Source organism: Sparus aurata, chromosome 17 (assembly GCF_900880675.1).
Source record: "Sparus aurata chromosome 17, fSpaAur1.1, whole genome shotgun sequence".
Taxonomy (NCBI): Eukaryota; Metazoa; Chordata; class Actinopteri; order Spariformes; family Sparidae; genus Sparus; species Sparus aurata.
This window is the reverse complement of record NC_044203.1, coordinates 17,605,692-17,617,983: the sequence shown is the minus strand read 5'-3', so window position 1 is coordinate 17,617,983 and position 12,292 is coordinate 17,605,692. Positions and strand designations below refer to the sequence as shown.

Genomic DNA, 12,292 nt, shown 5'->3' with positions numbered 1-12,292 from the left:
AAGAAGGACTGTATTTTATTTTTTGTTTTTTTGTTTTTAAGTTGTGGAGCCTGTTGGGTGGTTTTCCAGTGGCTCTTGGACTGGATTTTCTTTTTTATTCTCTTGACCTGTCAACACTGCTGTGGTGTGTGTGCAGGTGATGATAGACCTCCTCCCTCTTCTGTCTCTGCCTCTCACTCTCCACTGCTTTTTCTACTCCCATTTTGTTTTACTTTTTAAACTAGTGGAGTGGACAGAGTGGGAGTGAAGCTGCAGATTTCATTACCTTTTAAGACCACTGTGCGGTCTCCCGTGAAGAAATTAGAGAGGACATTTGTCATTATTTTTGGTATTTACAGAAATAGTTAATAAAAAAAACAGTAACAATAATCCCAGAGTAGGCCTGCAATTTATGTTTATTTTAATTATGATTGTTCAATTTATTTATTTTTTTTCATGATTAATCGATCAATAGTTTAGTCTATTAAATGTGAAAAAAATTAGAACATTTCTCATCACAGTTTCCTGAGCCCAAGGAAACTACACATTGCTTCTTTTGTCCAACCAACAATCTGAAATCCAAAGATTAACCATTTACTATCATAAATGAACAAGAAAAGCAGCAAATCCTCACATTTAAGAAAGTGGAGCAAATGTTAGTTGATTACATTTTTGTTTGGAAAATTACTAAACATTAAAGAATTATGACTATGAATGAATGGCAATTAATTTTCTTTTGATTGACTAATCGATTAATTGACTAATGGCAGCCCTATCTCATAGCCATTTTGCCAAACTTGAATATACTACCTGCAAGTAAAGTGCATTTGATGTGTACATTAGAGTAGCGCATGTGACACACTGTATACACAAAACTATAAAAGTTACCTTGACTTTGTTGCTATTAGTTTTTCACGGTGAGCTCAGACTTGACCGCCAGAGACTAAATTAGTTTGCTCTCCCGAATGATTCTCTGACAAAGATATTTCATATTTCCCGCAATCCCTGGATTCTAGCCAGTATTTTTATGTAAATTATGTTGTGTCAAATTAGCCACACTGAATGCTGATGCCAGATTTTGATGACATTCCCTCAATGAATTGTATTCTTCTGCCCACTTGAGACGATTATGCAATACACAGTGACGCACATGCCCCTACTGAGTAAATAGCAGCACTGTTTTGGCCTCAGCGGGCCCAGGGAAAGGGAAAAATTCCCGTTGCAAAACAGTTTGGCATTAAATGTCATTGACATCAGCAGAAACCAACAAAGAAAAAAAAAACAGCTTGCAGAGAAGTAATGTATTCTTTGTCTTTGCGGACACGTTCTTTGTATCAAGCTTACTGTTCAGGAGGTGTATTGACTCCAGTGGAGCTGATGGAAATGGACATTTCAAATTGACTTTATGTATTATTTTGTTACATTATTAAAGAGTGGTTAAGTCTTTTTTGACAATAGTGTTTTTCGGGTAAAGCTGTGTATGTGTGCTTAGTTTCTTGGGGCTCTCTGTGGATTTCTGCTAAAACAAACCAACATCAGCCCACCAACTCTCTTTCTTTCTTTATCTCAGTTCTCAAAATGTCAGGGAGTAAGCTGTCCATCATTCTCTTTTTCCTTTTGTCTTCCCCCATTGTTTTCTGTCTTTCTGTTGGAGAACATGACAATGTTGAGAGAGGGAACAGATGCAGGAGACTGCCTGGCAAGGGGAAGTGTTCGTCTCTGTTTAGACGGGATGACAAGTGAATAAGAGGAGTGTCCGTGTGTGTGTGCATGTTTGTGTGTCCGTTACAAAGGGATTACCATATGAAGACACCTTGTGTGAAAGCAGGCATACCCGGCAGGATCTGTCACTGTTCAGTGAAGCACGCACATAAGCACACACACAGTGAAGCGCACACACACACACACAAACACACAGACTGAAAACAGAAACAGGTGACAAAGGGAAAAGAGGAGAAGAAGAAATAGATATGTCAGTGAGCTAAGACTCAAAGAGAAACACAGGCAAAATAGAGGGACAAATGCAGAGACATGTTGAAAGGAGGAGAGAGAGTTATCTTCAGTATAACTCACATATTGCTCAGAGCGATTTTATTCTCCAGAAGTGTGTGAACATTTTTTTCCGAATCTCCCGAAATGATAAAATGCCTCACATTAAAAATGTTAGAGAGCACTTAAAGCTGTCCTTGTGCACTGTAAAAATGTACACTCAGGAAATGCTTGTTGAGCTTTCTAGCATACAGTAATGCTCAATATTTCACCGTTTGGAATTCAAAGACTCCACTGTGCACCCATAAATGATTATTATAAAGCTGTTTCCATAAATGTTGGTAGCTTATTGGCAAGAAGAACAAAAGATAATGGGGAAACAAAAGCAGCAACTTGAAATAATAAATGTGTTGTGTCTGTTGGAAGGACTCATTTGGGACAACTGAAGCTGAAGAAGGATAAGAAGAGATGGTACAACAGTACAACCCTGATTCAGATAAAGTTGAGATGCTGAGTAAAAAAAGAGAATGTGATAATTTGCTAATTCTTCTTGATATATACTCAATTGAAAACTGTACACAGACAATGTATTTAATGTTTGCCCTCATTAACTTCATGATTTTCATAAAAATATGCTTATTCTGAATTTGATGCCAGCAACTCGTTTCAAACTAATTGAAATAGGGGCAACTAAAGACTGGGAAAGTTGTGTAAAGTTAAAAACAAAAACAAAAAAAACACCTGTGTGGAACATTAAACACCTTAATCCGTAACAGGTAATAGTGTCATGATTGGGTATGAAGGGCTCAGTCATTCACAAGCAGGGATTTTGCAAGGTTCACCACTTTGTGAAACACATTATTGTATGGAGGATATTACTACATGAGCTCAAGAGCAATTTGTAAAGCTGTTATCGGTAAACACAGTTGGTTTGAAAATGATCAGATTCCGTTTTGATTTACATTTTACACAGCATCCAAACCTATTTGATATTGGGGATGTCTGTCACTGATAAAATGATATGGGGGTTGGATCTGTTTTCCTGATGATTAACAACCTGATGAATAATCCAGATAAAAGGAAAAATGTCAACGCTGCAAACGTGTGCACATTTTTAAAGCTTTTCAAATGCTGTATCTGACAAGTTTGTATTCAACTGCTGGCCTACAGAACCGTGTTGTTATGACAGGGTAACAAAGTGCAGAAAGCTTGCCTAATTTGTCTGGATTGGAGCTTTAGGAGACAGATGAGGTGGGACGGATGAGACAGCGACAAAAAAGTGAAGGGATATACTGGAACACTGGAAGGGAAATATTGTACAATAAACATTGTTCTTGTAGATGACATGGAAATGAATATTCAGTTTATAAATTACTGAATTATTTCAAATTAAATCAGTTATATTATTTCCTACATCCAGAAGTACAATGTAAGTAGCATAAACACTGGCATGTGTAATTCAAATTTATTAGCAAATTGGTATTTTGTTTACTTACTCTACTTTAGCAAGTAATGTAAGCAGAATGTAACCTGAAGCAACACCTGGAATAATTTAGAGCTACTGTTTAAAATAGTTGATTTTGTCTTGTACATACATTTGAATACTATTAAGTGCAAATTACACTGAAGGGAATAACTTGTTTTTTTTTTATTGTCAACATACTGTAAAAAGGCTTCAACAGTCAAGATTGTTTCCTCAAATATCAGGGGTAGAGATAAACAGGACAGCTGACCTTATTTCTGCTGTGAATGTTTTATTACAAAAAAAATGTCAACATGTGACAGTTGCCACGTTAATTATTAAACACTGTCGAATGTCTCCAGCTGTAATGACACTTTTGTTTACATTTTTTTTTTTTTCTGTGCTTAAGGAGAAGTCATCTCTGGACATAACAGGAAGTCATGAACAGAAGAGGCCAACTTTGTTTAACTTAAAAGTTAAAAGGGCAGTTTGTGGATTAGTTATACAGTTTTATCGATTGTGAAAGCAGCATTTGATGGTTAATTCTTCAAATACTGATGACTTAAGGGGGCAGGGATTGACAAAACACAATGTGCTGACTAGGGTATAGAAAAAGTGAATGGGTGTAGACAGATGCATAGATGTACATGTTCTATCATACAGTCCATGTATATGCTCCAAAAAAATCTCACAAACTTTACAAGCAGCCATTCATATACAAAAGCACACTGTATGCAGGCACACACAGTTCATTCAGGCATGGATGAGCGAGGATGCACATTTTTAAGTGCAGGTCAGAGACTGCCGAGTCAGCAGACATACTGAGAGACTCATCTGACTCAACACACATTATCTCACAGAATACGTTTAAAAACTGCCATAATAATTTCCGTGTGTGTGTGTGTGTGCGTGTGTGCGTGTGTGCGTGTGTGTGTGTGTGTGTGTGTGTGTGTGTTCAAGGGCCAGTTTTCCAGAGAAATCTGAGAAATATTTTATTTTGAGAGGTGAGATGAAGTGAATATGCTGATGCTGCCTCTCGTCTTTCACTCTCACTTCTTTCATTCCTTACTGTTTCTCCCCAGTTTCATCAGCTTCATTCTATATGTTTCATTCATGATCCTTAGAATATGAAACTAACTATAGTTTTCATTATCTTATGACAATAATTTATTCTGCATTGAGCGATTAATACGCCCAGAGTGTACAACTGTTACAGTAAGTCCAAGCCAGCTAGAACACTTTTCATTTGCTGTTGATTTTCCCCTTGTTTTGACAGTTATATTCAGTAAAGATAATGAAACGTTGATAGCTCAGTGTTTTCGTTTTTTGCTGTTAAAGTGGAGTTGTTATTCAGTTTTTGAGATTACTACAAATTCACATGAAAAAGAAAGTGTTTATTTTTCTAAACCACTGTCAGTGGTTTAGAAAATAAAACGTAATTTGTCTTGTGTGTGAAAATGATAAGGAAAAAGAATTCTGATAAAGACAGAAATAGAACCATCCGCTGAGAGGGAGGCGAAAACAAATTAGGTGCTTTATATTAAAGATACTGTTGATGTGTGGGACAGCAGCTGCATTAGAAAATACAGGACTGTGTATCTCTGAGAGGTTTAATTCATCTTGTGCTGGCAGTGGCATTAGCTGTGGAAGGATCCTATAGTTTCCAGCGAGTCATCCGACCTGCCAGCAGCATCATCGAGTAAAAAACATGATGCTGCTGATGTTTTTCTTTTTTGATCCTCATTTCTTGTGGTAGAGGCTTTTGTTTTTCTTTGTTGTGAATGTCAACCTTTAAAACTGATCCCAAGTCAGGTTTGCCTCCTGAGTCTCGGATGAACAAAAAAGATGCAACAAACAAGTTTATGACATTTAAATTACCTTTAAAGGTCAAATACATTATATTTTGAACAGTAATATAGGAGCAAACACCTATTTACTATGTAAAGATCTAAAAGGAGCACTGGCATCCTGAATAGAGATGACATCGGACTCCCTGTTTGTGAGAGGGTGTGTGTTGTGGTTCGGGAAATTAATGTATTGACAATAACTGTGATATTCAACAAATGAAACATTGATATTGTGTTAAAAACTTTATTGAGTGAACAATGTGCTGAATTGTTTTGGCGTTGTTTTGGTGCTGGTGCACTGGTGAGATTGTCACTGAGTGTCACCTATTCAGCTTTTAAAGTCAGCCAACAAATGTTTGATAGATACATATTAAGATACTACATAGATATCAAGAACTTTTAACATGTAAAGCTCAAGAATACTGGTCCTCCATTCCACTGTGTTATAGACCTTACAGTTAAGTAGCTAATTAATTCATCATCATTGCTGTTTAATATAATTTAGTGCAGACTTTTTTTAAATTCATCTTACAACTGTATTACAATGCATTTATTACAGCCATTACAGTCAAAAAAAAAAATACCCTGGAGTCGACAGTGAAATTTAGCAAGTTCAAGTCACTACAGTTGATTCTCTGATTGTACTGAAAGTAAAAAAAAAAACTGAAAATGTTTTACTATGGAAAATGTACCATGACGAACATAATGTACTGAAAGTTGTTATTTCATTTTTCCAAATTGTACCCATTAAAGTATTAGGCGTATAGTTTAAGCTGAACAATAAAAAGCATATTTTCTAATGCCTGCTACCGTTTGCTAGAAGTTTCATATTGCATATTGCTCAAGAATAACAACAGAGGAATTATAGTTCTAACAGTCAATTTTCAAGAGTAAACTTCCTCCACACTGAAAATAAGTCTGAGTCACTGCAGGAGTAAACAGAGGAAACAGCTAGCCTCAAGGAGAGTGACACACACACACACACACACACACACACACACACACACACACAAACATGTACATCTACATACCTCAGATGTTTCGATGCCTTATATTCATTCCCTAAACACAAATGTTAACCTTAACTGAAAACACTAAATGCCACAAAATACCAGGAAAATGTCTGTACCTCAGAGGTTTTCCTATTTTTTTTTAATATCACAATGGTACAACACACACACACACCCACACACACACACACACACACACACACACACACACACACACACACACACACACACACAATCATGCCCAGTGAAGTGTGCAGAATGGAGGATGAGAACAGAAAGTCATTATAAAGCAGCCGTCCAGACGTCAGCCAAGGAATGAGCTCTGACACTCGAATATGAACTTTGTCTAATTCTACATGAGCTGCACGTTGTAACTGTGTGTGCGTGTGCTGGTCTGACTTACAGCGTATTTTTATTGAGCCTGTGGAAAAAAGAAACGGTGATAGAAAACCTCTCATAATGGTGAATCATGGAGGTGTTAATAGTCTAGTTTATTACAATCCTTCAGCAGGATGCAGCCCCCTTTGCTCATTAACAATAGGAGCAGTTGAATTTCACAGTTCAAGGGACTGGCACTGGTTTCCTCTAAGGAGGTAGTTTGAGCGCACAGGCTGACTGGATGGGCCAATTTCTGTGCTTAGATGCTTTGGGCCTGCATTTAGAGGCCCACATAAGCAAAAGAGCTTGTTGTTACTTTTAAAAGTGGCCTATTGTTGTTGGTGTACCGGAGGTAGTTGAGCATTTTCTTATTGTGGTTAGTCACAAGACTTGAGAAAAGGCTGCAATTAAAATCATGTTAGAATGCTGTTTTATTGACTTAATCTTTTCAGTTGTTTGTGATATGTCTGATTATATTTTTAAGACGATAATGAAGGGGAACACAGACTAAAGGAGGATTGACAATTGAAACTAAACACTATCTGGAACAATGTGGACAGGTCATCTGTGTCTCTTTAAACTGCCACTGTTTTATCATAATCTCAGGATGTCTGGGTCAAAAGAAATTTTCACATCTTATCTGCTCCACAGGTGTTTGGTGTATTTTCCACACTACAGCCACATCTAAGTCTTTCTCATGTTACTTATCCTCTGTCTCCCGTACAGCTCCATGTAACCATCAGCAAGACGACTGTGAAGGTGGTGTTAGATTGCTCTGTTGTTGGGGAGAAATCCATCAGTGCTGCAGGGAACATTACCACCGATGGAGTGGAGATCCTCGGGAGGATGGTTCGCTCCAGAGGCAGGCGGGACAACTCTGCTCCCGTCAGTATGAATTCCTGTCTGCATCACTGATAAGTGCACTCTGAATATTGGATGATTACATATCTGTATGTTCATGGTAGTAGAATACTTCAACAAAGTAGCACTTGTTTTTAACATTCTTCCACAGCAGAGCTGGCTGTGAAAGAAAGATTTGTAAAAGAAAAAATAAAGCAAATTCCGCTTTAATCAAGTGATAATCATCGGGCTGTTAAAATTGTCCCTTGTGCATTGGTTGCAATGATCGATCAGCAAGGTGAGCGTGTGAACCATTATGGCCTATAAAAAGGAAACCATTAATATCCAGAACCATTTAAATGAGTCACTCCTGGAAATGTACAAAGTGCTTTTAATATATACTTTGTTAGCTGTGCACTATCCATTAAGTAGCCAAGCACTAAAAAAACTTTTGGCACACACAGGCAGAGGGAAGGTGTGATATCTCCGGATCTGGGAAAGAAAATTATCTCCTGGAAAATGCTGCATTAAAAGGATTGAAGGAAAATAAATAAAAAATGACATTTCTTGACTTACCAACAGATTTTTCTTTATTGGCCAGTAAAGAGGATGGCTGTTGATTCAAAAATATGTCGTGTTTGTCATGTTTGGAAAAGTCTTTGCAGAAAGTAATCTTTTAGAAAATGGGCCCACAATGGAAGTATAATTTTGGCTTTGAATGTCAAGGATACAAATCATTTTCCATTTTCTACTTTCAGTTGGCCAGAACTGAACACTTAAGTTAAAGACCTTCTTTGTTTCAGGCTCCACAACAAGTGACATTTATTATCTAGAGACTCTTGAGTTGAGAGTGTTATGCCCATTAATAATGACAGCTCAGGTGATGAGTTTATTTAGAGGACTACAAAAGTGACAGCATATCAGCATGAATAAATTAAATCATGTAATGACAGTCGTGACATTTTTCTGAAGAATTCAATCAGCCAGCCAAGCATTCCTATGAATCTGGGTTAAACTCCCCAAAAAGATCACAGTGAGTCTGTATCTTTTGGGTCTCAGCATTAGTTGCAATTTGACTGAGACTGCCCCTCTCTTTTAAGTCTAAGACCCCCCTGTGGTGCTGTAATAGAAGGACTATAATTACTGGGATAAGACTATTTTACACAGGCTGCAGGGCAGGCTTTCACTTTATGGTAATTTCCATACATTTTCCTATTAAATTGGACAATTTATGGTGTTTTAGATATGACGTTGGAAGGAGATGAGTACAGTGGCACTTTTTAAATCCCAGAACAACCCATAGGGGCCCTCACTGAAATAACACACAGGGCACTATGTAAACATTAGGTAATGATGAAACCTCAACAAACCAGTAAAACAGATTTTATACAGAACACTTCTTTATCAATAAAGTACTAAAGATAATAAGCAAAATAAAGAGAGTGGTTAGTCTGGGCTTTGCTGTGGCATAAATAGGGTTGAATCATGTCAGCGCTAAGACCATTTATTTAAGGAATTTTAATTTTTGCAAAGCAGTGTGCCCTTGTATGTTTCAGTTGTGACTTATTGAACACAAAGCTAAGTACAAGTCTATCCTCTTTCTTTTTCTAGCTTCCTGATAAGACTTTGGATCCAAAGAGCTCCTGTTTTCTATACCTGCACCCATGAAGGAGCATTTACCCTTTATAAATATAATAATTAGATAAGAATATTGATGTAAATGTGCTGTGCTCTAGACCAAATGGACCCAATGGCTTATTAAATTAAGCTGACATCCACAAAACACAAGCTAGGCAATAAAAGCTGGTAACAAAACACGAACAATCCAAGAACAAAAAAAATTTAGCCAATGCAAACCAGGATAAAATGAGGACACAGGCAGCAAATGAGGTAAAAACATGAGAAGAGGACAGGCCAAGGGAACAGAGTTGAAACACAGGGGACACAGGTAACATAGAAAGAGACGCGAGCAGAAAATGTGACAAGCAAACATACTGACACCAAACACGCAGTTAGACAACAAGTGAGGGAAAACACATGGACTGTATACAGAAGGACTGATTAACTAAGGAAACACAGGTGAAGAGGAGAAATGTTGTCAAAGAGACAAAGACAGGAAGAGGGAATTGTCATTATGATCTACAAAATAAAACAGGAAATAACTATACCAAAAAAACCCAACCCATAACAAACTGAAACGGTAGCCGAGAAAAAATGCTCGACTACAGACTCGCATCAGTGTCTGCACTCGTGTGTTTATGTCTGTCACAATCATTCAGCCAAAAAGGGAGTTTTCCATAGTTTAAAGCCATGTCTGTTATGTAAACTGTACATGTTTTAAGCTTTATTGAAGGTCAGGGTAATGAAACGTAAAAAATGTTGAAACAAGCAACTATTCTTACTACTTCAAATAAAATAAACACTATATCTCAGCTGGCTGTTTCTTCACTCGCTATGATAAATATTGGAAAAGAGTCCGACACCAGCCCATGATCTAATTTAAAGCCCAGTCTGTAGTTTAAGGCTGGTAGAGCCTCCACACATCAGCCAGACTTCATGTATCCATCTTGCAGCACTTTTCTAGCTGGTCATTAGAGCCCATAAGCAGCCAAATTGTCTCCTGTTCTTGTTTCTTATCAACACTGAAACACCACTGAACAACATAATTACAAAATACCATGGCTGGTGTGTTCCATTTGTAATGTCACCTCTGTTTTACGTCTCCATTTTGAAATGAGTTTACTGAGAATACTGTGTTAATGCTGCAGTACTCATGCATGTGTATGTTTACAGTTCCAGCTCCAGATGTTTGACATCATCTGCAGCACATCCTGGGCCAGCAGAGATAAATGTTGCGAGCTGCCAGCATTGGTAAGAAAAAAACACGTGCAAATACACTCGGACACACACAAACGTATTACAAGCTGTAATACATCATTTTCAGCCTCTCCTCTCTGAGTGTGAAGTAGTCTAAGGCTCTGATTATTATAGCCTTGGATAATAAGAGTGATAATTGCAGTAGCGATCAAATTGAGTTATGATAAAATCAGAATTAAAGCCAAATTACTTAGTATCTCGATGAATGGCTGTGAGCACTGGCATAGAAATTCCACTGTTAATAGTGCCTGTGGTTAGGTGGGAAATTGTATGCACCTCCAGGTAGCACCATTTTGTCAGTACAAGCCTGAGCCTGTATACGAACACCAATTGTTAATTAACACCCCAGTAATTAAACATACCGTCACAACAAACAGATAATCGGAGTTAGTGGTCGATTAGGTCCCCTCACATTTGCAACCAGATGGAATATGATAGAGTATTTTCTTTGGAATACTTATGTTTAGCTTTTGCTGGCAGAAAGGTCGGAAAACTGAGGGGAACGGTATATTAGGAACATCCCTGTGTTGATAAAAGAGTTCATCAGTAGTCAAGGGGACCAAGCAAACGCTGATTGTTTTGCACCACAAATTTAAACTCAGACGGATGGGAGTCAAAGACGTGATCTAGGGAGACAAGTTGCCTAGTGATGAGCTTGTTTTACTGTCGTTATTCTTCATGCTGGCAAGCTCTAGGTTTACATGGGTGAAGTTTTTAATGATGCTGCTGATGTCTTGAGTGAAAACAGACCAGGTGCACTGTACACTCTATGCATTTCTGTGTTGGATTTCAGAGAGTTGAGGAGCAGTGCCCTTCCATGCCTCACGCCTGTACCTGCTCCCAGGACAGCAAAGGACCTCCAGGACCTTCTGGACCCCCTGTAAGAACTCACTAACTCTTTCATTTCTCTCTTCTGTTTCTTATATATGCTGATATTAACCTTGACTGTCTTGGATAGGGCTGCCTAAAATGTGGCATGGTCTGGTTGGGCCTGCCAGATGTTTCTACTGAAAAATTATTTAAGAATCTGATATAAATTGCTTTTCACGGTTTGTGGGGGCCTTTTCTTTTAAACATTCAAAAAATTATTTTTAATAATCTGACCAGAGTGGACAGAGTGACCCTTTGCACAGGAAGTCAGTCAATTAAGTGAGATTGGGATCCTAGGACAATTTAGATCTTAATAATACAACACAATGCAGTAGGTGTTTTCTTTTGTCTCTTGGCCAACTATTAAGTTTTGGCCCTCCAAGGGAAAAAGTGTGGTCTATACCCTCATTAAAACGTTTGTATTGATTCTCGAAGAAAGTGTTTGGACCCAAAATAAAATGCTGCTGCACCGTTTCAAAGTCAAACAACCACTCTGACTGCTTTTCTTTTCAGCTACGGTAAAAAAGTTAATTTTCTTTTGTGGAATCGAACATAGGGGAAATATATCAATGTAAAGCAACTCAGTTTAAGTGTTTAATTCTTTCTTCGTGGGACACATTTACTCACACACATCGATACAATCCCTAAACAACTTTTTCAGTTGAAAGATGCCAAAGTGCATTCGTCAGTCTGTACACCAATTATTTACTGTCAATACACAGTCAGTCTCTCGATTACATTATATCCTGTTTTTCGTAATGATTTTTTTAATCAGAATTGTGAAATGTAGAATGAAAACAATCCTGGGGGGTTCTCATTGTTGTGGCAATACGTTGAAAGAGAGAAGCTTATGGAGAAGCTGTATTCTCTCACACAGTAGAAGCAGATAAAACCTGATAGCGGCTGAGAGATGAGAGCAAGTAAATGAGCTCATTTACAGCCGGAGACTTTTGTCTATTTTCTCTCTTCTTTTTTTTTATCTTTTTTTCTTTCTTTCTCTATCGCCCACTCTGCATTTCGCTTTCCTTTTCTGTTCCTTC

General features: G+C 37.8%; 1 protein-coding gene across 2 annotated transcripts in view; it reads left to right on the top strand.

The window, feature by feature from the left end:
• col14a1a (collagen, type XIV, alpha 1a) overlaps positions 1–12,292 on the top strand; it is a 143,733-nt gene that overhangs the window by 86,741 nt on the left and 44,700 nt on the right. For both annotated transcript variants that reach the window (XM_030393551.1, XM_030393552.1), the window contains exons 34-36: positions 7,392–7,550; positions 10,299–10,376; positions 11,176–11,262. In XM_030393551.1, the coding sequence (XP_030249411.1) occupies positions 7,392–7,550; positions 10,299–10,376; positions 11,176–11,262 (324 nt within the window). The remainder of the gene's footprint in view (positions 1–7,391; positions 7,551–10,298; positions 10,377–11,175; positions 11,263–12,292) is intronic.